General features: G+C 43.2%; 1 protein-coding gene and 1 long non-coding RNA gene across 2 annotated transcripts; one reads left to right on the top strand and one right to left on the bottom strand.

Annotated features, from left to right (window-relative positions):
* Positions 1-2207, bottom strand: LOC145658934 (uncharacterized). Its single transcript, XR_014124815.1, has 4 exons — positions 2124-2207; positions 1488-1582; positions 1286-1386; positions 1-699 (listed from the first exon to the last, which is right to left on the bottom strand). It is a non-coding gene; the product is annotated as an uncharacterized LOC145658934 (long non-coding RNA).
* Positions 2208-2290: 83 nt separating this feature from the next.
* Positions 2291-26697, top strand: larp1 (La ribonucleoprotein 1, translational regulator). Its single transcript, XM_027032859.3, has 19 exons — positions 2291-2937; positions 13288-13349; positions 14002-14067; positions 16875-17013; positions 17415-17537; positions 17940-18092; positions 18821-18983; positions 19310-19454; positions 19562-19736; positions 19943-20100; positions 20287-20649; positions 21647-21770; positions 21850-22055; positions 22175-22281; positions 22416-22573; positions 22684-22828; positions 23560-23669; positions 23777-23904; positions 24281-26697. The coding sequence occupies exons 1-19, from the start codon at positions 2541-2543 to the stop codon at positions 24473-24475; spliced, it is 3117 nt and encodes a 1038-aa protein (XP_026888660.2). The 5' UTR covers positions 2291-2540; the 3' UTR covers positions 24476-26697.
* Positions 26698-27325: the final 628 nt, after the last annotated feature.

Below are 27325 nucleotides of genomic sequence, written 5' to 3'. Positions count from 1 at the left end.
TTTGCATCGGGACTAGTGCTGAAGTCAAACCTCACACAAATAAACTATGCACTCCTGTTGCAGTCTTGCACATTATCCTACTTGCTGCTAGAGTACTGTACTAAACCAGCACTGTACCCTGAACTGTTCTGGCTGCTACCGGTGACTGCTATGTTCAGGGTAGCATGTCACTGATTGCTATGCACAACTCGCTTTACATATGCCCAGTACTGTGTACTGTACTAAATAATTGCACTGTCTACTCATTTTGTATTTTGTATTTGTCCTGTCCTGTATTTATTATTGTTTATTTAATGTTTATTTAATGACATTTTGCACAATATTGGACTGTTTGCACTTGTGTAGCATGTTGTCTGTTGCACTGTTGTTTTTATGTTGCACCATGGTCCTGGAGGAACATTGTTTCGTTTTTGTTGTGTACTTGTATATAGCTGAAATAACAATAAAACCTCTTGAACTTGAACTTGAACTTGAACAAAATGGGGCATACATTGCTGCACGCCATGAGATCATCACTTTGTTAGTCAACATCAGTGTAATAAATAATACCTTACAATAAGTACTAGTTTCAGTTAGTCAGTATAGGAGCAAGGTCAGTGGTCATTTAAATATTCCACAAATAGATGGATCTTCAGTCTGCAATTGAAGACTGCAAGAGACTCTACTGTCTGGACAGCAAGCAGAGGTTCATTCCACCATCTAGGAGACAGGACAGAGAATAGTCTCGATGCTTGTCTTCGAAGAGACTTGAAGCATGGCATTTCAAGCCAAGCCGTACTTGAGGTTCTAAGTACTCGAGGTACGGATCGGGCTTTGACCATTGACCTCATGTATGAAGGGGCTGGTCCATTTTTGGCTTTGTAGGCAAGCATCAAGGTTTTAAATCTGATGCATGCAGCTACTGGAAGCCAATGAAGGGAGCGCAGCAGTGGACTGACATTCATGAACATCAAAAGATAGAAGACCAGTCTTGCCACTGCATTCTAGACAAGTTGTAGAGGTCTGATGGCTCTTAGAGGAAGACCAACAAGTAGCGAGTTGCAGTGGTCTAGCTTTGAGATCATAAGAGACTGCACAAGCACCTGGGTAGCTTCCTGTGAGAGAAAGGGCCGAATCATACATATGTTACAAAGGATAAATCTGCAAGACCAGGTTAGATTTGAAACATAAGTTGAGAATGACAACTGATTGTCTAAAGTTATACCCAGGCTATGGACAGTTTTGGATCGTGATACCAGGAGGTTCTCGAAGGAAACTGTGAGGTCATGGTAAGGGTTAGAAGTACCTGGGATGTACAGAAGCTTGGTTTTACTGGGGTTGATCTTCAAGTGGTGGGCTGTCATCCATGATGCAGTCAGTCAAGCATACTGAGATACGTCTGGAGACCTGCGTGTCAGAGGGTGGAAAAGAAATAAATAATTGAGTGTCATCGGCACAGCAGTGGTAGAAACCATGAGAAGATATTACATCAACAAGAGAATGAATACATAGTTTGGATGTGGATCCTCTCCATGTTACATAATAGGACTGTCTCTTCAGATAGGACTGAAACCATTTCCATGCAGAGTCAGTCACACCAAGGCTGGAGAGAACAGAGAGGAGAATGTTGTGGTTTACTGTGTCAAAGGCTGCTGATAGTCCAGTTTTGGCAGTCTAATGTTCAGTTGTATAATTTACTGAAGTAAAGTGGTGGCACTAAGTGATCATCTCTAGGGACTTCACCAACCCTCCTAAACTTGACAGGTGGTGTCACTTTGACTTACACCACTGGAAAGACCACATATCCAGGGGATTCAATAGAAAAAAGAGACTTCCATACACAGCTTTGGAGAAGTGGCTAGTTTACAAGCCCTGGCCAACCCTCCTCAGATAGGTACGGTCTCAATTAAAGATACTGTAGATATCCTTCAACCTAATCCCATTATTCTTTTAAGAACTGACAACTGATAATACCATTTGCCACAGTCATTTTTGTGAGGTAATTTTAATATACTGCAATAACATAGCAGCAAACTGTCTGCAATCTCTATCAAGCAAACAAGCTAATAATGCCAACGGAATAATTCAAAACATGATAATAGCAAAAAGGGACGAAATAAGGCATATGAAACGTAAGGACGCACGTGCTTTCCCTTGCCCTAACACGTGTTACAGTTCAGGATCAGTAACTCGCGCGGACGCCTCGCTACAGTTCCTTATATTTGAACGTGCAAAGCCAGCGTCACCAAAAGCCCATTCCTGGTGCACGCAGAGTGCGCGCCCACGCCCCTTTACGTGTACGTGCGCGCTCCCGTGCATCGCGTGGTGATCACCCATATTGCTGGTAGTGGCGGAGATTAGACTGTATTTTTGAGAGGTTAGCTGGAGCTTCTTCTTTTTTCTTTTACATGTTTTAATCTGAGTTTACCACTCTGCATCTTAGACTAAAGACTTTTGGTCTAGGGGTGGAGTGGAGAAAGTGAAGAAAGGGGAGCATTTCCACGGAAATAAACGGATCTTTGGCCATAAGTTGCGAGCAGATTTGGGGTGGGAAAGGAGAAATGGCCACTCAGGTGGAGACTCTCCTACCAAACAATCCTCTTCTGAAGAAGGAGGAGCAGGAACATACAAGCGCGATGAAACACGGAGACGACCGCCTGGAGAAGGAGGTGAAGCAGACGGCGGCCGCGAACGAGGGAAGCTGTGAAAACAGGCAACAGGGAGGTTTTACTGTGAAGGAGCAAAACCTAAAACAGGCGAAGGAGGAAAGTAACCATGAAGAAAAGCAGAATCTGGATCAGGAGATCTCTGACATCAGGAGCGCTGGTGGGCAAACCGAGGAAGGTGTGAAACGGAGTAAAAATGAGTTTACTGAAGCCCCTCCGCCCAAGGTGAACCCGTGGACTAAGAAACCGAATATGGTGACCGTGGTCAGTGTGAACGGACAAACTCACAACGGTTTGTAGATGCATATTTGTCTATTTTTACCCAGATCTTTTGTTGTTTATGCGCTAGGCTATCTTACAGCCGTGAATGTTTCACTGAGAGCCTGTCGGTGTTTTGAAAGCATGGACAGACTGTCATATTGTGAGCTAGCCCCTTACCCAGCTAATCAACCTTCAGCTGTTGCTGGGTAAGATGGCTAACTGCTGCTAACGCTAGCTGAGTTAGCCCTGTCTTGGGTTAGCTTCCTGGCCATCTTACTGTCTTTAGCTGAGTGTTCAAAGTAGTTATGCTTATCTTAGCTATCTTACGTCGTTGGCTAGTCGACACGCCGTTTCTGGAGTCGAAGTGACTCGTTAATCTGTTTATGGAAATGTGAATGTTGACACTCGCTCGCGCAGGTAATGTCTCTAGTTGGCTGGGGAGATAGGTTATCTATTTTAGCTAACCTGTCATAGCCAACCTGCAGGTCAGATGATTTTCAGACTATCTTGCTGGTCACTAATATCAGTGGACCTAGCCAGCTGACCTAACCCTAGCTAGAACGGGTACTGTGAACAGAGCGTTTTGGGGTGAATTTGGTGCTTGGATAGTAATGGAACATGGGTTACTGGCAGCTCCATGGCTGTTATGGCGAGCTGTGGACTCTGCGCCGCACTAGCACATGTAGCTAGCTGGACAAATGTGTCTCGGCGTTTATGGTCCTAGCAAGACATAGTAGTTAAACCCAGTTAACCATGTTTTACCATATCTGTGGACTAGTCGACCAGTGCGAGTGGGTTTATATTCCGTGTGTTGAGTTCTGCGTGTAAGACCGACGTTAGCCCCAGCACAGCTAGCTGCATTAGCCACCATCAGTCGCTCAGGCCTACTAAGATTACACGGTCCAACGTTTTCAGCCAATCTTGACAGGTTTCTACCTCGAACGTTTTCTCTTCCAAATTACATTAATATATTTATTGCCGTTTGTAGACACCAGAGCGAAGCATGAACACCCCAGTTCGTCCGGTAATAGTTGAGATTGTATCTGCATTTGTTATGAACATCACATGTGAACTCCACGTGTGCCTTCGTGTGTCCTGTGGACGAATTATTTCCTGGTGATTTTTCAGAGTATAACTGCATTTTCGAGCCCTTATGTTGGCATTTTAACGTCGAGCCTTAGCTAACATCCATTTGGTGGTACACAACAAATATATCGCTCACTAATCTGACAAGCAATTCGACTCATGCTAAATAGCAAGGAATGCTAATGTTGGCCAGTTGCCTAGCTACATAGCTAGCTAATGGGTACTTTTACTGATCATGTATGTAACTGTTATTTAGATTTTTACAGCATCATTAACAGTAATTTCATTTTTATTACAAAAAACTAATTCCTTTTAGCCCATAATAAATTGATCGCATGACGGTGCATTACGTTGTTGAATGTGTGCTAAAGTATCCCATAATCCTTCTGCAGTACGACAACGTGGTTTCACACATGTGACTTAACAAAAGCTTAGCTTTGGGCTCGTGCGACTCGTCTCTTTCCAGCATGTGTGTCGGTGCAACACGTTTAGGGCTTTTTGTTATTTGGACGTTTCGTTGTTTATCTATCTTACGGACGAGTACGGCTTGTTGGGCCTTCGGTCGCGGGCCTCCCTCCCCCACGTTAGAAACCGCATGAAGTGTGGCGACTGTAGGAGTGTGTAGCAGTGTAAAAGTATAGCAGCTGTTCGGCTGAAGAAAGTCTGTGTGCTTTGGTTTTGCAAGGATCATCTTAAATTCTGAAAGCAGTCCAATTAATTATTGATCCGGACCAGATTTAAACGTTAAACAATGTATTTAAAAGTGATGTTTACTAAAGGTGTGTGTAATTTATTTATATATATATATATATACATATACATATATATAAATAACCCCACCCCACCCCCCCAGCCCAAAATTGTAGTAAAGTGCACAGTTTCCAAATAAACAGAACTTTTCAGACAGAGGACCTTCATCCCATATGCGAGCAAAGTGCTTCTCACACACACACAAATATTATATTTCTATTTTGCAATTAAATGCAAACTGCAAAATATCTGACTAGCATAGAACTGTCACAGTGGAATAGAATAACAGATATACTTTGATTTGGCATTTCTGGGCCATGAAGCTCTTACTGTAGAATTAGTTCTAATTCCTGTTCATATCAGTTCCTGGCCTCCACGTAGCTTGTCTCATCCAGATGAGGTAAGGAAGTTCTGGGTCTTCTGTTTGTTAGTTCGTTTGTCGTGAGCAGTTTTTCAGTGGATAGATGCTCTGTTTCAGGTGCTTGGCTGCGCAGTGCTGAGGCCTGACTCCGCCAGCTAGTGTGGGCTCTCACCCATCAACTGCCTTCACACCTCTATCCAGGCTTGTCATAATACCAGAATCTTTGACTTTGATACCATTACTATGTGTATCAGTTTTTGATACCAAAACAATACCTTGTCATAAAAACCCTACAAAAATATAAAGCCCTTCCATTGCCTGAACGTAAGATGCTTATTGTATTGAACCCAGAAAAATCTGATTGCAAAAGTTTGATTTTTAAATGGAATTGTGCTAAATATACAAGTAACATTAAAATATAATGAACTAAATACTTCACACTTTCTTATTCTGTAATTACCTTAGGGAGTTTCTTTGCCTGTTTAAAGTTCTTGGCTACAAAAACCTGTGTCCATGTGGTCTTCCATCAGTCTCATTCTCCTTCGATGGCTCTGTTTAGTCTGTAGGCTTCATTGCAGTCTTTGCCATATTTTGTGTGTCTTTCTGTAACAGAATTAATGGAAGCCTGACTGGATGAAGTTGAGTTCTTAGTAAGAAAAATGGAGTGAGAAGAACAACATTGTTAATTTGAGGTTAAACTCCACACCCATTGCTCAGTTTTAAACACTGTTTAAAATTAGCCCACATGACATTTATCAATTAAATAGGCGACATGCTTTATAGCCTGTTTGTGATGGCAAAATGAGCATCATGAGCTCAAATGGCAAGACGAGTAATTGTCTTGTCAAATTCTCAGAAGAGCATTTCACTACAATCACTTAAGAAAACTTCCTGGCATAACCTTCAACATTTGTGAAGCCTTTACCATTGTGGTTTCAGCTCTTTGTAGAGGTAAGGATACTCCTTGGACAAATGCTTAGCTGTTTTTCAGTGGAGAGATTTATAACACCTTTATCATTCCGGTTTTGTCGTATCTGTACTCTGGTCGTCTTCATCAGCGATGTAGGAAAGATATGCCCACACGTTCCATGCCCATTTTTCATGCAAGTCACAGACGTGAGTGAGAATATTTTTTTTGTTTTTAGCACATTCATGCTAGCTAGCTAGGTTACTGCCCTCCATACAATCCATGCTTCCTTTTCACTGCTGGAGCCAGCTGGCTTACGTGTGCGTGTGGCCCATCTGATTCAAATTAACATGCAGTTTGATTCGCAATTCCAGAATACTGATTCAGTTCCTCAGGCTATATTCAGTATTGAAAGCATCGAATGTTATAGAATCTAATTGTTTGCTACATTGTTGTATTGGAAAATGTACAGAAATTTCAATTCCTTGTGCAATTCGACTTAGAACCGTTCACGCTTCTCTTTTGGACCTGCGGTTTTTGGGGGCATGGCAGTATAAGATATTGGCTTCTCATCTCTACTTACTTTTACATTTATTTTAGATGATGGTCCATCACCAATTGTGCCTGTGTTGGACCCAGGACCTTTCAGCACCATACAGATATACCATACAGGTCATTGTACAAAGCCAGCCTTCTGAAAAATGTCCCTGTTTCATTGGGACCTTTGACTCCAAGGCCAGTAAACTGAGTCTATCACAGCTCAAAAAGTTGTGAAGAGGCCCACAGCTTTTGGCTTCTGGGTGTTTTCAGACTCATTTATACACCGTTTCTGAATCTGCTGTGAACCCAGCACACAGTTACATCACAAGTGCTCAACTGCCTGAGTTTCCCCATTGTTCTGCACACATGGTCTGGTGCTCTCTTCTTGACTGTACAGTTCCAGGATTTATTAGACTGATGCAGCTGAATGTGTACGTGATTCCTGAATGAGTGCTGAACTGAACTCAGGGCTTATAGGGCAGCTCTGTGTGCCCCAGACATGGGTGCTGCCCAGCCCTTTGCTTTATCTGTGGGTGGCTGCGTCTGGGCTGGACTCTTCTGGTGTGTGCTGATCACGCTGACTGCGCGGCCCTTACAACCGATTTGGGGGGGCAGTTGAGTTCTATGGTGAACTCTTATCACTCACTTGAAGCCTCCAGACCCCTGTGTTTGCTTAAGTAGCATCACATCTGTGTGTATGTATGAACCCACTCGTCAGCAAACAGTGATGTCACTGCGTGGGTCATGTGACGTGGTGTCTAGTGAGGCTTGTGCAGGTCCTCCTGTCTTCCTCCATATTTGGCTGTTAAGGCCTCATGCTCTGATGTAGTTTGTTTAAATAAACCCTGCACACCCCTATAAACACTGCAATATCCGCAAAATCTACTGAATGACTTCTTATTCCAGTAACGGCGGTTTATTGTAGATATGGCTTTAATTCCTCCTTGTGTTTTAATTTGTATATAGGTTAAGTATGAAAATTTTCAATGTGTTAACAATGTAATTTATGCCAATCTCAGTTCACTTGAAATTTTAATCCCTTGTCACACAAAAATGGTCTTGTGCAATCACATGTCCAGTCAAGACAAACCAATGATGTCTATTGACCAACGAGGTCAGAGTGAGGTGTGCAGGAAAATGGCGACATGCAAATACAAACCAAAGCAAAGCCAAGGCCTCATCCCTTGTGAGTTGATTTTGCCGTCTTTTGTACTCAGTGGCCATTCTAGAGTCTGTTGGGGCCCTCTGCAAAAATTCACAGGGGCCCCTCCAACCAGTGTTAGCACCATTGTTGTAAATTAATTGACACCAGCAAAAACTTGCAAAATGTAAACTTTTTATTTCAGAGTTAACACTACTATTATATTGAAAATACAAATAACATTTCAAAAACTGGACATGGTTTCTGCAGTTTCTTGAGCAATTTTTTACCTGTTTTATAGGACACAAGTAATGGAGTGACTTGGACAGTAACTTGCAAATTAGTTTTCTGTAGCTAACAGATGTAAGCTGTGTCTGACTGAGCTGCCTTGTCAACCTATGAATGCTTAAAGTTTTGAAATTTGGGTGCTAAGAAATTTAGACAAATGTACATTAAAGTACTGAGGTCTGTTGATGTACATTATTGTGCTATATGTGCAGTGTGGTTTGCATATTTTGCTGTATTATCCATTGCTGCAGTATTCATATGTTTGAGCCATAAGTTTTTTAAATGTTTATATTTAAAAAAAATACTGTTGACATTTTTAACACACAAAGCCAGTAGTGCATCTGGACCACTGGGCATGTGCGTATGACTGGTGCACAGTGAAGTTGGTCACAACAGCAGATCACACAGTCAAAGGAGAAAGATGTTTATGAAACCTTTTGCATATTTACAGCAAAAAAGAAAATAAGTGTATTGTGAGAATCTAAGCTTATTTTAAGAATAAATATCTTATGTGCATATGTATATATATATATGAACAGCACTTTAAAATACAAAGATTTGTTCAAGATGGTAGGAATTTGATTCCGGACTTTGAATTTTGAAACATTGTTTCAGGTATACATGCAGTAGAGGGTTTATTGAAGCTAAATGCCATCTAGACTGTAATGCACCCTCACAGCAAGCCTTGTTTTACTGCATGGTTAACAGGAAGGACAATCCTTGATTTCTTTCATTTAACAAAACACAACTGTGTAAATTGGTTTACTTGGCCATTACATTTTCTTGTTATAGACCAGATGACTTGTGCACTGGGACAGATGAATTGTGACCAGGAGTTATGCACTTGACCAAAATGATTGCACAGTGAGGGCTGACTTGACCAAGGATCTCCTGAGTGTCACCCTGTGTGCAAGTACTGTGAAACTAGGCTAATACCAGCATGTAAAGATGGTGGCAGCTGTTAAGCAGAGGGTGGTGCTCACTGTCAGCACATGGAGTCGTGTAGCTCGTCAATCTTCACAGCACTCATACAGAAACATACCAGGAAGGTGTGGTGAGCTGATTATAACGACTTTTTCATGTATTGATGCAACCATATATAGAAATTAAATGAGCTGTAATGAGGACTTTCTGAATGTAGCAGGTTAGTTTGCAGATGCTATGAGCTGAGGAAGGGCTGCATGGGCAGGACGTTACTCGCGCCGGCCCTGTCCTTTGGACTACAGGTTTTCTATTTCTTGTCCAGGGGCCAATGGAAGTGTCGTTTACTGCACTCCATGGCCTGGGGACAGACGAATGGGCAGATGGACAGTGTTTGAGCGTGCTCAGGTTTCCAGGAGAGATGTTGCTCATGTTCATAGTTACCTGGGCTGGTGGGCGGAGCCAGTAGGTTATTTGGCTGCTTTCACTCTGTCTGGGCTTGTCAAGGTGCTGGAAAACTGTTGTCATCTGTTTTAGTATTTATTAATGTTAGATGTTCCAGATAACCAATGGGGAGGCTCCACTCACCAGTATTATAAAATAAATTATTTGGTTAGTTGTGGTGTAGAGTATAATTGTACTTAGCTGTGTTAAAGGTAGATGCAATTTTCAACATAAGTCACAGGAAATAGCATTCTCATATACACTGCCTGGCCAAAAAAAAAGTCACATACTTTACTATTTCGTTGGACCGCCTTTAGTTTTGATTACAGCACGCATTCACTGTGGCATCGTTTCCACAAGCTTCTGCAATGTCACAACATTATTTCTGTCCAGCGTTGCATTAATGTTTCCCCAAGATCTTGTATTGATGATGGGAGATTTGGACCACTGTACAAAATCTTCTCCAGCACATCCAAAAGATTCTCAGTGAGGTTCAGGTCTAGACTCTGTGGTGTCCAATCCATGTGTGAAAATTCTCATGCTCCCTGAACCACTCTTTCACAATTTGAGCCTGATTAATCCTGGCATTGTCATCTTGGAATATGCCCGTACCATCAGGGAAGAAAAAATCCATTGATGGAATCGCCTGGTCGTTCAGTATATTCAGGTAGTCAGCTGACCCATTCTTTGGGCACATAACTGCTGAACCTAGACCTGACTGCAGCAACCCCAGATCATAGCACTGCTCCCACAGGCTTGTACAGTAGGCACTAGGCATGATGAGTTCATCACTTCAGCTGCCTCTCTTCTTACCCTGATGGGCCCATCACTCTGGAACTGGGTAAATCTGGACTCATCAGACCACATGACCACCTTCCATCGCTCAAGAGTCCATTCTTTATGCTCTCTAGCAAATTGAAGCCGTTTTCGCCGGTTGGCCTCACTGACAAGTGGTTTTCTTAAGGCTACACTGCTGTTTAGTCCCAATCCCTTGAGTTCCCTTCACATTGTGCATGTGGAAGTGCTCTTACTTTCACTATTAAACATATCCCTTAGTTCTACTGTTGTTTTTCTACGATTTGATTTCACCACACGTTTGAGTGATCACTGATCACGATCATTCAAGATTTTTTTCTGACCACATTCCTTCCTCAAAGATGATGTTTCCACACTGTCCTTCCACTTTTTAATAATGCGTTGGACAGTTCTTAACCTGATTTTAGTAGTTTCAGCAATCTCCTTAGATGTTTTCTCTGCTGGATACATGCCAATAATGTGACCCTTCTGAAACAGATTAACATCTTTTCCATGACCACAGGATGTGTCTTTTGACATGGTTGTTTAACAAATGAGATGCTAATCACTGCATCAGTTAGGGTTAAATAACTTGTTGCCAGCTGAAACATAATCAGCCATGCAGTAATTATCCAACGGGAAGCTCTTACCTATTTGCTTAGTTAAATCCAGGTGGTGAATTTTTATTTTTTTTTTTTTTTTTATTTTTTTTTTTTTTTTGGCCAGGCAGTGTATAAAAGCACAGTACTTATGTGATGCACATTTTCTGTTTGTCAGAGCACTGTGTAACTGACTATTAATGATTATATCAGCCTGAATAATAATGAAGATTATAAAGCATTCCATAGTTTGTGTAATGTTGAGGCTATTTTATTTTACCTTGAGTCATTTGTTTCCTTGGGAAGCTAATTTCTAAAGTACAAGTTAGCTATTGCAGGTAGCTTCCATGCACCTGGTTGAGTTTTCCCAATTTGCTGGTGGTGGCGTGTCTTGAATTGGCTTGTAACCTTCTGCATTTCCTGTCCAACTAGCACTCTGCTTGGGTAGCAAGCATTGATGCCGCAGAAATATCATCCTAGATTTATTCACTGGTTTGGGAGAAGTATTTACTTAATCTGCCTCTTGTGGTAAAATTTTTATTTTTAAATATTAGTGTGAGAATTTTTCCTTTTATTTGATTCTTTCCTACTTTTATTTTGCCATTTTCCAGAAATGTTCAGTTAAAATAGTTTTCTGGTTCCAGTGGTCTGTTTTGTCAATAGTGTCGATAGTGGTATTTTAATGTGAATATGCAGCATCACGTTTGAAGCACTGCTCACAGAACCAGAAAGGTCTTGCTGACCACTTTCATGAACAGTGCGAATGTTAGTTTGGTTTCCTTTCGTCCAGACAGGCCGCCCTCGCCACCATAACTCTGCAGTTAAAAGGCATCTCTTGCATATGTTTGTGTTAAATGAAACATGGTGCAGCTTGTGTGAACTGTTAACTGGTTACAAGAATTATTCAACTAATACTTGTGTAATCACATGCCATGTGCGCACATTCACACAGATCTTATTTTAGTAGGCCAAGTATCAGCACCCAGGTGATGAAGTGTCTGGCTAATATTAGCTTGTTGCTGCATTTCTGGAAGTGGAGTTTTTAAGCAGCTATGGGTCTCTGGTAGATGAGTCCTTCAGTTCTGAAGAGACTTGTGTTGTTGATGACAAAAGAATATCTGTGTTTCCTCCCTTCAGTAAAACCTTGTGTGTACAGTGAGGTTCAGAGGAAATGTGCATCTTTGCTGACTCATGGTTGAGCCAGTGTGGGCTGGGTCCTCTGGTGTTTTGCCCAGACTTTTGTGCTGAGTCATTCTTTAGAACATTGGCTGATGTTATAATATGCTTTTCTTGAAAGGATTTGGGTTCTCCTGTTTCATCTCCAAAACAGTAACCTCAGCTGTTCTTTAGTTAAGGGCAGGGGTATGGTTAACCCTAAACCTAGCTTACGGTAGCTATCCTTGATTACACCCTTTGAGTCCCCCACATATCCAGAGCATGACCCGAATAGTTGAGTTTTCAGCAAACTACTTTCTGCTTTTCACAGCCGTTCTGGCATGTTTAACTCTGGCTGTTTGAAAACCTACATTACTGTCTTGCCTCTTCATTGGTCTTTTAGAATGATGAGAGGTGGATGTCCACGTTAATAAAATTAAAGTGTTACTGAGTTGGGGGACAAAGGGAAATTCTGTACCTGAATTTAGTCCAGTCCAGTAAGATGTCAGCCTAAAGCGATATCTTGTACATGCGTAGTTTGGAGTTTCTTTCACTCTTTCTTACCCATAAGAATTAAACCTTGTGTTGTGGCTGTGCAGTGTTAGACAGTGATAATTAGCTTGTTTCCCCCTGTTGTTGTTGTTACAGACTGATGATGCTGGTGATGGTTTTTGCTTTTAGCGTGTTGCTGCTTATTCCAACACAATACCCCCCCCCCCCCCCCCCAGTTCATTTTACCCTTTTTGAGTCACCAGTATGTTAAAACTAGCCTGGCCCAGTGTAGGGTGGGCATGCTAGATACGGATTGTCTGACAGCAGTTTGTAATGATCAACGTTCAAATTTTTTTTGGACCTTTGAACCCACTAGTTTTGTTGAGTGTTAACTACAATACACCACATTCACAACAGGGCAGTTCAGCTCCATGTACGTCTAGCTGGGTCCTGGACACTGGTGTTCAGTGGCATGTGTGTATGTGTGAGGTCTGATCACAGGAGCTCAGGCAGATTGTCAGTGTTATCAGACTGTGTGTTCTCAGCAACCACCCTACTTCCTACCACACTGATAGGCAACCACTGTTTAATAAAGCACACTTACCAGGTTGTGGCCCGAGGTCTTGACCCATACCATTTTGGTTCTGTTATGTTTACAATCGTTATGGATTTACTGCAATAATTAATCTGAGCATTTATTTATTTATTTACAGCATGTCTTTTATAGTAATGAGATGGCTGAGTGGAATTGATGAGGTCATGGTATTGTTCAGTCTACCAGAAACGGTAGGAGCTGAATATAGTTCACGTCACTGCTGCCCTTTATTGAGTACCTCTCTCTTCTCTAATTGTGTGTGTGCGTGTCTGTCTGTCTGTCTGTCTGTCTGTCTGTCTGTCTTCAGAGCAAACAGGACAAGCCAAAGTGGTGAGAGCAGGGAATCCCAGAGCCAAGAGGGGAGGGAAGGTATGTTACTATACATTGTATGGCGCTGTATATTGAAACGTGCGTACGTGTATATTTTCTTGTGATCGAGGTTCCACCCAAATAATTACATGATTTTGCAGTATTATTACATAGCACTTTTCTCAAACCCAAGACACTTTACAGACAGAAAACTGTCTGTCTGTGTCTCACTCACACACATGCACACCAATTTTAAGCATCCTAGAATTTGTCATTTATTTATTTTTATTTTGCCCCATTTTTATCATTATACAAATTCCCACCCATCTGCTTGCCTTCTCCCATCATCCAACACCTCCCAACCGTGGAGGGTTTGGCCAAGCTCCAGCTCCACATGCTGGTGCTGACCCTGTGACACAGGGATGCTGAACTCACTCGGAGAAGAATGCTACCTGCCCCAGTCAGAACGTGCGAGCACATAAATGTCCATGATTGGCTAGTGATTGTCCCTCCCCTCAGTGAGTTGTCAGTTCAGAGCTTGTGTATGATGGCCACAGATGGCTCTGACACTCCCAGGGTTCAAACCCCAGTGATGGGACAGACACTTTCTGTAGCACCACTGAGGAGTCTCAATGTTTCATGGTTAAAAATTGCAGTATACATGTAGAATTGTTTCCACTGGAGGGAAATGACTCTATAAAATCTTTTCAAGGTGGGCGATTTTGGAGATGCGAGCAACTGGCCAACCCCTGGAGAGATCGCCACGAAGGAGGTCCAGGTGAGAGGGGCGGGACATGGCAGGCCAGCAGCACCAATGCACGCATGTTTAGAATTGCTGTTGATGCATTTGGGGAAAAGTTCAGCTTTCTGATGAATTTTTAAAAAGCAAAACTAGGACCCATAACTGTTTCCAGTACCAGTCTGTGCTGTAAATAATAAATACAGCTAATGCAAGGGGAACTGAGATCATAACCCTGTAATAGCTTAGCAAGGCAAGCTAGCTTGCTGGCAGTTGTAGCAAGTTTTTTTTAACCCTCCGCTTTGCTCTGTTAACTGAATGAAATGTAATTGTCTTGGCTTGAGTAACTCTGGTACTGAGACTGGTAGAGTCTTTGAGTCTTTTAACAATACTATTTTGTTTGGGAATCTTGGCATAAAGCACAGGAGCCAGTTAGAGCTGATGAAAAATCATAGAATATCTGGAATTCACAATCAGTTTTGCAGCATATTACTTCACAAAATAAACAAACCAATCAATCATATGCAATAAGACCTCTCATAATATAATATAATGCATAATAGTAATAACTAATATAATGCATAATAATAATAACTCACCTGGTTTCTTTCTAAACTGATGAGGGGATTCAAAGTCTTCAAACAGTGGTGTCACTCAGGATAGCTGCAGTCTTCGTCTGCATGGCTTTATCACACAGGTCAGACCTGTATGGCTCTATTATGCAGGTGTTTTAGCAACTCTATCTGGCTACAGAAGTTTATGCTAAGCTCTCCATAACTATATAGGGATGCAGTTAAACAAGAATGCTCTGTAGCAGACTGTGCCCATACTGACTCTAAACCCTTGTAGTTTCGTGAGCAAATACATGCATTGCTTTTGTGCAGATAACATCAGTGTTACTTGTAAAACTCAGTAATGTCTTGGATTCGTGAAACACTTCACATTGCTGACTGGACAATTGCTGAGATTAGGGGTGTTTTTCACAATAGAGCTTTTTCCCAGACCCATGTCGGCTTGCTCTGCAAGTTATATACGTTTGGTCCCGGGAGCAGTTCATGGTACCGACCTCTGTTCCTTCTGAAATCGGATGTCTGGGGTTCGCTTCTAGTGTGGTCTGCAGCAGGTCTGGAAGCTCTCCGCTCCCGGTGCCGCATGTGGGACTGCGTAGTTCGTTCATTTTGTAAAGCAACTGCTTCGACTTATCGCGTTGCTTCCCTTTTCAAGTTTCGTGTATTTTCTGAGTAAATAAATGCTTACTGAGTGTTTGTCCAAGCTAAATAAAAAAAAATAAAATAAAATAAAAAAAAAAGCAAACGGATGAAGCATCTGCGTGCAGAAAAGTGACGTTCAGAATTGTATAACTGATCCACGGTTTGTGTGAAAGCAAACCAGCGATAACGAGCCCAGACACGGTCCTGAGTGTGGACTCAAGTGTTCAGGACAAGTGTGAAAACACCCCAAGTGGTGGTGGTGATGATTCATCACTGTTCATGTTCATGTTTTTTGTTCACATTAATTCCCTGCACCTACATCATTGTTCCAAAGGAGAAACTTGTTCAAAAATAATGACCTCGTTCTTGTCCCTGGAAACAGTCCATGTACCATGTCCTCAGCATGGCTGAATAGCTAGACATTTTTGTCCCGTGTTCAGTAAATTTGTTAAACTCAGAAAAGCAAAGGTGGTCAAATGGAACTGTGTGGCACCTGTAATTGGCATTTTGTCCTTTGTAGTGTAGACTCTGTGGACGAGAGGGTCCAGTGACTTGTAGTTACATTAAGGTCCAGGAGTCAGAGAACATATGTGAGCCTGCACAGTATTAAAAGCTAAAATCTCTGAATAGAATAATGCACATGTATATTTTAGACCCTTGTTTGACAGGCATATTAACCGGGAGGAGAGTCGCGTCCTCTGCCCCTTCTGGTTTATATGTGACTGCAGACAATTCACTTTCTCAGATGTGAATGATGTGAAGTTGTAGTTTACAAGTCTACCCTTGCATGTAGCTAACTTGACTAGCTGCACTTCAGATGTGTTTGAGATGTTTTTGTCATATAAAGTGCTAATATTGCTGTTAAAACCTCAAACCTCATAAGTGCCAGTTCTACCATAAAATAATTAAAAAAAACAAAAAAAACATTGTTTTCTGTTTTGGCTCTGACTTTTTTAGTTCTGAGCTCCCATATTCTCTCTTAGCAGTTCTGTGTCCATGTTAAGGAATGACAATTTTTTTCCTCATTTAAGCATGCATTTCAAATCCGTGTATATAGCAGTCCACATACTATACTGTCTGAAGAGATGGATAATTGAAATTGCCTTAAAAAACACAGGCCAGTCAGATGAGAACACCCTAAAAAACACTCACAATCAGCTGTTTTTGGACCCTGGAACACCAGAACACACCTGGCCGCTCGCCGGCAGGTGCCCTGCGCTTGCCTTTCTGTGGGGGAGTTCTGCATCTGTAGGTGTATCACCGTGTGTAGATTGGCTTGTGTAACCTCATCACCATGTAACTATTTCTGCTGTGAAGCTGCCGTCCATGAGCCCCGGCCCTTTTTAGAAGTGTGCTGAGAGCTCCTCCGGCCCAGGCCTTCTGAATGTAGGTCGCTGGACGGCCAGGAATAACCACCACTGCCCACCCACAGTGCTGGATGGGTAGAGAGGGTTCTCAGCTCGGACAGCCATGTCTCCCAGAGTGTCCAGATCTGATCCCAACACCTGCTGCGTAGTTACTGAACACAACCTGCAAGGGGCTCTGCAAACACCACCTCACTCGCCTGCCTCTGTAAATACTGTAGGCTCTTCTCTCCAAAGAGGACAAGGTGTTAATTTGGCCATTTGTTCCCAGTCCTCTAGGAAGGCGACAGGCAGGAGAGAAAAGCGTGAGAGTGAAGAGAGCAAGGAAAACCAGAAGGCCAAGTCTGACGATTCTGGAGAGGAGAAGAATGGAGATGAGGACACTCAGAAAAACGGACAAAGAAAGAAAGGTGTGTGTGTGTGTGTGGTGTGTTTGACTTGGACCTTTTGTCTTTACACTGATGGCAATATAATGCACGTAATTAAATTTTAATTTACATAAATTCCTCACATTCAGATAATGTATGGGCACATCATTGTAATAAATTCCACTTGAGCTAGTCTTCCCTAACTAAGTTTAACACCACCTTTAGGTTAAACCAAGTACTGCAGTTGCACTTTGAAATTACACTTGTAAAACGTCAGAATAATAAAGTATGTCCAATACCTTTATTATCCTTTGTGAAACTTGAACAAGACTGAGACCAAATGTTTGAGTTTCACTCTCTCTGTATCCGTGGAGATGACCATACTGTTGGCACGTTGCCCTGAACAAGAGTGTGTGCTAAGTGCTGTAAATGTGTAACAACAGGAAATAAACACAAGTGGCTTCCACTGGTGATTGAGATGAAGGCTGAGGGTCCTCGGGAACGCTCTGCCTCCAGGAATAACGAGGCTCCCAGAATACCCCACAACACTCGGAACGAGCTCCGAGGTACGAACGATCACGACCTCTTCCTGCACATAGCCTGCTGCAGAGCCTGGCCGTGTGCAGGGATCTGGCGTCTCTCACAAACATCTCAGTTTTCATCCCCAGCTAAAGGCAAAAAATGTTTGTTGCTTTTCGAGGTCATCATTCCCTTTTCTCACAGGGATGAAATGCATTAAAGGAATGTGTATTGATCAGTTAGTGGGAATGTGGGTGGAACAGTTAGTGGGAATGTATGGGGTTGTTTCCCAGAGCAGTATTGGTTCTAAATCTAGTCTAGACTAAAATGGTTTGTTCCTGCTAAATCACCAGTCATTACATGTAGACCAGGTTGCATTCCTGTGCATAATGCTGGCGTTGTTAATGATATTTTCTTCTCGTTGTGAACGTGTTCCTCTCTGACTACAGACTGGCCCAGTGGGAAGAGCGAGCGTGACTTCAGAGATGATCACGATGAGGTGTCCAGTGTGAAAAGTGAGGGTGCTCCCTTCCGAGGAGGCTTCCGAGGGCGAGGGCGTGGCCGTGGGCGGGGCAGAGGCAGAGGCAGAGGCGGCAGCAGAGGTTTGTGGGCTTATTCATTTACTCTTTTTTTTTTTTTGCCTAATTTGACATTTAAGGTACTTTTATCAAGCAAGTTTTTGTCACAAAATATGTTTGAGCAGAGGAGTACATGAGAACGCACACCACTCTTATAGACAATATAAAGCAAATGTTTCCAGTATCAAAAACGTGGTTGTGAACATAGCACACCGGTCTGAATTTGAACGTGGGGTTACTGCACCAGCTCCCAGACAGGCCTGTGTTGGTTGCGGCACGGCCGTGTTTAAGGCTTGTTTGCTTTGACAGGTCTTCTCCCCTTAGAACGTTCCAGGAACACTGGTCTGCCTCTTTCTAGGTAATTTGCTGGTTATCAGGGTAAAGGTACATAAACACTATACCATGATTTGGTGTGCAGCCCCCACACAACAACAGTCAAAAGAACCTCTGCTCAAGGAGATGAATGGACACCCCCATAAAAGTGTTTCCCATGTTTCACACAGAAACAAATTGTGGAATATCAGAGTAGTGGAATTTGTGATGCAGTGTCAGTGGTGATTCACTTCAGCCCTGGCCCTAGTTTTGTGCAACACTGGCACTCAGTGCTAATGACTTTGAGGTAAAACCAAGTGAGCGTGAAGGTATACAGGAGAGAGGTTGAGATCTGGGCCCTTCTGTCTGTCAGCTGAGCTGGGAGTGCAGTGTGTTTTAACTGGAGGTTAATTAATGCATGCTTACTTTAATCCTACCAGGTCACTATGACTACCCATACAGCTACAAGGCCTTTGATGGGAAAGACGGTGTGTATGGGCAGAAGTTTAACAGTGCAGTGACCTACTACTATGACAGTGTCAGCAGCACTGAGCTGTACTCTGTGGACCAGGATCTGCTGAAGGACTACATCAAGAGGCAAATGTAAGACCCTCAGATCTGGTCTTACCTGCACTAATCTGTGTTTGTACGCATACGTCACATGTGCATGAGTGCCTCATACTACGTCATGTTTGCGGTGCTTGGTGTAGATTAGTGTCTCTTAATGCAGGCTGTCCTCTAAACAATAGTTGCATTTAGAGTTTACAAACAGAATTTTATCAGCTGTTAACAGCAATTTCTGATGATTGTTTTGAATTATACAGTATTTGAGTTAGATTTGGAGTGCTTTGACTTTAGACACTGGTGATTGAATTATTGTTGTAAGTAGGAACAGGAATGGAGGAATATTTGTTTTTCTTCTGTCCTAGTGAATACTACTTCAGCGTGGACAACCTGGAGAGGGACTTCTTCCTGCGGAGGAAGATGGATCAGGAGGGCTTCCTTCCTCTCGCACTCATTGCTAGTTTCCACAGAGTCCAGGCGCTGACTACGGACATGAGCCTCATCTTGGCGGTTAGTTTTTAAATCAGATTTTTAGGTGTCTGTTGCCTGTTTCAGGCTCAACCTTATGGGGAGGTGTTTGAAAGCTAGCTAATATCTCAGTATGTGTGCTGCCTCAGGCTTTACAGGACAGCAAGGAAGTAGAGATCATCAATATGAAAATTCGCAGAAAGGAGGAACCAGAGAAGTGGCCCCTGCCTGGATTTTTGGTTCCTGAACATTCCCAGACGGATTTCACTCAACTCCTCAACTGCCCAGAGTTTGTTCCCAGGCAGACGGTGGAGAAGCAGGCAGGTGAGGCAACTAAAAAAAAAACAGGCATCCTCATTTCAACAGTCAACACTTTTGGGCATCATGTGAACATGTGTAGTAACATTATGCACTTATAACTTATAAAATAGCTTCATATTTTATCGGTCAGATGCATAAGAATAGAAACAGCTTCTCGTTTACTAAACGGGCAGGGGGCATGTCTTAATGGGCGGGGCATTTCTCCTCAGGCTGTCTGAGAGCCTCCACCCCAGTGCAGGCCAAACAGGAGGATGGGGGGAACCTGAAGACTATGCCCAAAGGGTTGTCTGCCAGTCTGCCGGACCTGGACTCTGAGTCCTGGATCGAAGTGAAGAAGAGACCTCGTCCATCCCCCGCCAGGCCCAAGGTACAGAACAGAGATCTTACCGCCATTTTTGCTAAAAGCTGCTTGCCGTGTTTTTAATGTGAAAATAACACATTCCTTTGTCTGTGGGGTAGAATGACCTTTCCAGATACAGTGATGTGGTGAACACTGATTACTGAAGGGAAGGTGATGCAGGCAGGTGTTTTGATGCATGTTGTGTGTTTGTAGAAGCTGGAGGAAGTGCGCCCCCTGCTGGGCCCTATGCCGCAAGATGAGCAGGACGAGCCAGAAGAGCTGGACTTCATGTTCGACGAGGAGATGGAGCAAATGGATGGCCGAAGGAACACCTTCACCGACTGGTCAGACGAGGACTCTGACGGCGAAATCGATGACCACGATGTCAACAAGATCCTGATTGTTACCCAAACACCACCCTATCTACGCAAGCACCCGGGCGGAGATCGTACTGGGAACCATATCTCTCGGTCCAAGCTCACCAGTGAGCTGGTGAAGGTCATCAATGATGGCTTGTATTACTACGAGCAGGACCTGTGGCACGACGCGTATGAGCCAGAGTATGCCACCATTAAGGTGAGTCCTGCACTCTGTGTGCCATGACACCACGCACGTACGCGTGCACACACACACCCATCACATTTCTATGTTGAAAGGCAGATTGTCAATTGGCAAGTTTCATGCTAATGATTGACCAACATGAGTAGAGAACGTTCAGTGTTTGACCAGATGTCACTGGGCAAAGCTAAGAGAATAAATGCATGTAGCTAAACTAGCTAATGCTAGTTCAGTTTCATTCCTCTGTTGGATGTTGACGGGTTCCAGGTGCCTGGTCGTTTGTATGGACTCTTTCTGTCCAGACCTGGAAATTCTGTGGTGTTTGGTTGAGCTACTTCTGGATGTGGCAAAAGGCCCCCTTCCCATGATGCTCTTGTGTTGGTCTTTGAGCTATTCATGTGTGGGATTGTCGGTATAAACTGGGCAGTGGAGGGGAGGTGGTGTTCGTCACAGAGAGATCTGCGTTCCTGCCAAATTTGTGAGGGGGATTTGCTCATTAAACAGTTTGAGCTGAAATCCAATTTTATTGTGATGTGCTATATGAAGAAAGTGGACTTTGTGTGTACATTAGTTCCATTTACAAAGACCCCCGCCCACAACATCTGATTATTCTGTGCCTGCTGACAGTGGCGTGTAGTTTTAAAATTGACATGTTACTGTTAAATAAATTTCACAGGGGATAAAAATGAGATTCACTGATTTCACCAATTCTGTGATTCCTACTGATCTCTGCTCGTCAGTTTCTTAACACTGTGCTACACTGAATCCTGTTTGGTTTTTTTAACCCTAGTTATTGGTGGGTGTCTGTTTCTTTTCCTCCTGACTACCCTAAGAGTGTTAGCCTAACTACCTGATGCATGTGTGTTTTTATTTTCACTGGTAATTCTTGATTTTGCGGTGCAGGTTAAACCGTTCAGCCTTTTACCTGAATGTCTGTAGTTTGTACAGGAGTTCACCTAAGTGACTAGAGTTTAGTGTACAGCTTTTTAACTGATCCTGGGTTGTGTTGGAACAGCAAGAGGTGGAGAACTTTAAGAAGGTTCATCTGATTAGCCGTGAGCAGTTTGACTGTCTGACCCCAGAGCCCCCAGTGGACCCCAATCAGGAAGTGCCTCCTGGACCCCCCCGCCCACAACATGGTGAGTGGCTGTCATCTCTGACATGCAGCTGTCCTGTGACTCTGCGCGGCCTCTGTGTGATATCAGTGCTCATGTCCAGTCCCTACAGATGCTTTGGCTAACAAGCTGTTTGGGGCGCCGGAGCCATCTGTGATGGCGCGCTCCCTACCTACCACGGTCCCTGACTCGCCCAACTACCGCAACAGCCGCACGCCGCGCACGCCACGCACCCCGCGGCTGAAGGACCCCACACAGACGCCTCGCTTCTACCCTGTTGTCAAAGAAGGCCGAGCTGTTGATGCCAAGGTACACCAATGTCCAGCTCCTTCCTGTACACTTGAGTTTGATGGTGCTGTTCTATTTATTTATCTGTCTGTGTGTGTGTGTGTGTGTCTGTCTGTCTGTGTGTGTGTGTCCGTGTCCAGACGCCACGTAAGAGGAAAACGCGGCACAGTTCCAACCCGCCGATGGAGTGCCATGTGGGCTGGGTGATGGACTCCAGAGAGCACCGCTCCCGCACCGCATCTGTCAGGTGTGCTTCACAAAGCCCCTTTACTGGACTTCATACATCAAATAATTCTCTCTAAGAATACGATGTAGATCGTACGTTTTGTCCTTTAGAGGTCAGCAGTGGCCTTAAGTGTGCAATCTTGCTCTGCTCTCCAGTTCAAATGCCAGTCCGTCTGAAGGTGCCTCTGCACTGGGTACCTACGGTTGCACACCACAGTCTCTGCCTAAGTTCCAGCACCCCTCCCATGAGCTGCTCAAGGAGAATGGTTTCACCCAGCACGTTTACCACAAGTACCGTCGACGGTGTCTAAATGGTACAGTCTGGGCTAGCTCCCGCCTTCACTGTGAACACAGCTATGACTTCTGGTAAACCAGAGCCCATCCTGAAACCTCTCTTGCTCGCTGTCTTTCTCTCCCCGTCCAGAGCGCAAGCGTCTGGGTATAGGCCAGTCTCAGGAGATGAACACACTCTTTCGTTTCTGGTCCTTTTTCCTGCGTGATCATTTCAACAGGAAGATGTATGAGGAATTCAGACAGCTGGGCGTTGAGGATGGAAAGGAAGGATACAGGTATAGGCTTTTTACCCCCGCTCTCACCCATATCTTATCCCTGTCCCCTAACCCCCAACACTTCTAACAAGGAACATTATACATTAGTTTTGGCCGATTAATGCAGGTTTGAACAAGCAATAATCATGTCCAGTAAGATTCAGTTATGTTCCTGTGTGAGAGCTACCAGACCTTTCAATAGTCATGTGACCCTTTTCTCAGAGCCACTGTGTAGGTCATGTGCTTTATCATTGGGTGAGCGACAGAGAATTAAAAGATAGCAACTTGTTAATGCTTGTAAAAAAAAACAAAAAAAAACCAAAGTGCCATGTTAAAGAAAACTGGTTTTGATTAACTTGTAGTTTCCCTCAGTGCTAAGGTGTTCAGACAAGAACTTACTTTTGTAACTCGTCTGTTCATGACAACAGCATTTGCGCTTGGGGCAGCAATTTAGATTTAGTGGATACCAGACACAGGTCTTGTGTTTAGCATCTGTGCTCATCTCAAAACAAAAAATCTTCTGGACGAATTCTTTTCACTTTCTACCAGAAAGTAGGTCACATACTGGAGATTTGTTGTGTAATTTGCATGTACCACAGTTGGGGCCCCTTTTTTGATCAAAAGTGTCAGCTAAATGCCATAAATGTAAATTATGGCTTCAGTCCAAGGCTGTACTGTACATTGTCACTTAGTGTCCTGGACAGATGGTTCGGAGCATGCCACAGTTCTGGCTGTGTCTGTCTACTCCACAGGTACGGTCTGGAGTGTCTCTTCAGGTACTACAGCTATGGTCTTGAGAGGAAGTTCCGGCCAGACATCTTTAAAGACTTCCAGGAGGAGACCATAAGGGATTATGAAGCAGGTGGGAAAACGCTAACGCAGCATGAATAGTATTACTGCTGACTGCTCCCAGCGAATTAGTTGGGTGGACTAACCGTTTTCCTGGGTGTTCATTTTGTGTCCTGACAGGTCAGCTGTACGGGCTGGAGAAGTTCTGGGCATTCCTGAAGTATTCCAAAGCGAAAAGCCTGGAGATCGACCCAACACTGCAGGAATACTTGCGCAAGTTCAAACGCCTGGAAGACTTCAGGGTGGACGTAAGTGTTTGTGTGGGAGAAGAAAATATACAGGCCGTGTCACAAATGCTTTATTAAAACTGGATTTGACTTTCATCCTGATTTTGACTGGAGAAAATGCAAAACTACACCCAGAGTTTGTACAGCAGAGAGCCCAAGTGTTTGAATTATGTTTCCTTGAGTATCCAAATATCCAGTCATTTATTTCCTTTATCTCCCATCCTTTTGTTTGATTTTTTTTTTCCTCTTTTGTATTTAAATGTTATTTATTTTAAACTTTTAAACGTTTTTAATAAATTCAATTTATTCTACTTGTCAGTTATTAACTGCCTCTTGTGAAATGTGCTCTGTAAGTAACCAGGCCTGACTCTGTCTTTGCTTTTGGTTTTGTGTTCAGCCCCCGATGGAGGAAGGTGCTCGTAAGCGCCACTCCTCCAGTGGTGACACCCGCCGCCGCCACCCCTCTCAGCCCTCTGGCCGGCCCCATGGCCAGATGAGCTCTGCCTCCGCCTCCGGAGCTCTACCTGCCAGAGATGATGCCAAAAACACCAGCCAACGATCAACCGTGCCCGACGCCAAGCTACCAAAGTAACCCCAACCCTGCCAGCCTCCACTACTCGCCCTGCACTGTGGGCTCCAGCCGCTAGCGCAAGCATGATGTACTGACTGACAAACGGCTTGTGAATGGAAAATCTAGGCTCTTCCATTACTACGTATTTTTTTTGTTTTGTTTTTTTTAAAACACTTTTACATCTGAAACCCCATTTTGTGAGACAGATCAAGAGACTACTGAAGGGATAAGAAATTGTTCCATTCTTTGTCATCATCATCATTGTTATTGTTGTTGTTATTGTTAGTTGTTATTGTTATTGTTATTATTATTATTATTATTATTGTTCTTGATTTCTCTTTATTTCCCCATGAAGCTTAATTAATGAACCTGGCAGTCGCATCATCAGTGGCCCTGTATTTGCTCACTGGCTTTGTCCTTTCCTTCTGACCCTCAATGATTGAAAGATGAGTGATGCATTTCTGAATTAAGATGGTTTTTCCATTGGTTGGAAACTTTACCTTTGGAAACAGTTGCAGTTGTCTAGACAGGAAGGGGCAAAACAGAAAAGGTCAACCCTATCATATATCTGTCTTGACTGGAACTCTTCCCTCTATGAGCCACTTTGTTGAAAGTTGCCTTATGTTAATGGTGTTTCTGTTTAACTTGCGCCGGGCACCTTAACATTGATTGTACAGCATTTAAAACTGCAAGTATGCAAAACTCCATCAGTCAAGTCAACATCCGCCTCCCCGTCGCCACGCCCCTGCCACGCCCGAGCGTTTTCACCCAGCCTTTTGTCTTCCAAGTGTCATGTGGTCTGTTACAGACGCTTAACCCTTGGTGTATGTGTGATTCTTAGTGTTGCATTGTTCTGTCTCGAGGACTATGAGCAGTCTTTCAATCTTTTTTCATTCAGACCCTTCAAGGACGAATCAATAATCCCGATTACTTGAAGAGAGAGGCTATTCCCATCTCAGTGTGCTACAGGTGCTTCTGGACATAATGTGGGACGTGTGCAGACTGCTCATCAGGACAAAAAACACCTGGAGCTTCCTGTGACTGCGCTGCCACACACCCACGCACAGTGCTGATCATGATGGAGGGAGCAGATAAAAACCCTTTAAAAAAGCAAAACAAAAGTGCACACAGCTAATCGTATTGGTTGACCTGAAGAATGCCCCATGCTTTAGTGTGCGCGTGCGATGGGGTCTGGGCAGACCGCCTGCGTTGGCGCTGCCGGAAGCGAAGTTGGACCCATGCCCATCTTCAGCTGTGCAGAATGGCATCGCCTCCAGCTGACTACGCCTACCTTCAAACACCCTGGAGCATGGGGGTACTGCTGCTCAACAAATTAGAGTTCAGAAGGGGCAAGGTTTTGTTTCAGCAGCTCAGAAAAGAACTGTATATTCGCCTTACATGTGTACGCACTTTTTTTTTTTTTTTTTTTTAAACTGTCCCTGGTAAACTTTTTAATAATTTTTTAGGTTAAATTTTTGCTGTGTTGTAGCTGTGCTTAAAATAATGTGTATATTTCAGTATCACATGACAACATAACACCTCTGTGGACTTAGCAAGTGGGAACATGGGTGTAGCACAGGACTGGAAAACCCAAGAGCTGAACTGCAAAAAAGCATTTATGCCATGAGCCAGTTTCAGTGCCAGGTGTAAATGTAAAAATTTGTTCCCTCCATTGTAAAATAGATTTTCTGATTCTGTTAAGTCGACTCATGGTTAGAGGCTCCTGTGTTGAACTTGATTCGATTTCCAGAAGAATACCAGATTTTTTTAGTTTTATCCTTTTAAAAAAAAAAAAAAACTACATTTAACCACAGTGATTTAAAAAAGCAGAATGCAGTTAGAATTTAGCATGAGGTGTGTGGTGTTTGTTTTTTTTGTTGTTTTTTTGTTTTTTAAGGGAGCAGTGGTTCAATTTAAGGAAGGTTTATTATTAATGACATTACTATAGAATCATTTACAGGCAACAAAAAGCAAAAGAACAAACAAATCCTGTGTTGCATTTCCTGACCCTACGCCTGACCATTACAGTTCCCTGAGCAGAGCTACCATGCTGGGTCTCTCCCCTCCCCTGCTTGCTGTGGAGCAGAGGCAGTTCCTTCCTGCCACCTGCAGATTGTATGATGGGGCTTGGAGATTGGCATGGCCTTCTTGGTGTTGCCAGCGAGTTGGGTGAGGGAGCATTTTGTCTCTTGCTGTCATGTTCTGACCGCATTCGTCAGCGATGGGCTCGGTGTTGCCGTGGCTATAGTGATCACGGCTGCTGGGTCTGAGAACAGGAAGACCAACCTGACAGAACCCAAAAAGCCATAGATTTGAAACAGCCGTGTAAGGGTATTTACAAAAAAAATGTTAATAGTTCACTACCATTATAGTCTTCTGGGCTCATAAACATGAAAAAAGAGAGCAAAAAAACCAACAAAAAAAGGCAACAAAAAAAACAAAACAAAATGGGAAATGTAAAATACTTGAATGAGAACTTGTACCATAACATTTAAAATTCATGATATCTGCTTTGTAGGCTGATGTGATTCGCTATTAGTGTCATTTGTAATTTCTAGTAATTATGCTTTTCCTTAAAGAATAAAAAAAAAATATATATATATATATATATATATATATATAAAATGGACAAAAAAAACCTTAAACTGTTGTGCTCTGTCTTTTTCCATGCTAAAGGTTTTTTGTTTTGTTCCAGTTGGTGCTGCCCAGACTTGGTCATGAGTTTGGGTCAGTTTCTTAAGCCCAGACCTAACGACACCTGTAACATGGTTCAGCACGAGGTGTTCACCCTGAGATCTGGGTCTTCTCACTCTCTGTCTGTCTGCTCACTCTGTGCTCATCTGTGGCAATGGATGTCATCTGCAGCAGTAG

The sequence above is a fragment of the Electrophorus electricus genome, chromosome 8, assembly GCF_041902795.1.
Source record: "Electrophorus electricus isolate QZ-2024a chromosome 8, ASM4190279v1, whole genome shotgun sequence".
Lineage (NCBI taxonomy): Eukaryota > Metazoa > Chordata > Actinopteri > Gymnotiformes > Gymnotidae > Electrophorus > Electrophorus electricus.
This window is presented reverse-complemented; position numbering and strand designations above follow the sequence as displayed.

Coding starts and splice junctions, on each gene's coding strand:
- larp1 (XM_027032859.3), top strand. CDS start 2,541: ATGGCCACTCAGGTGGAGACTCTCCTACCAAACAATCCTCTTCTGAAG. Junction 22,282..22,415: donor TCCCGCACCGCATCTGTCAG/GTGTGCTTCACA, acceptor TCTGCTCTCCAG/TTCAAATGCCAGTCCGTCTG. Junction 22,829..23,559: donor GATGGAAAGGAAGGATACAG/GTATAGGCTTTT, acceptor TCTACTCCACAG/GTACGGTCTGGAGTGTCTCT.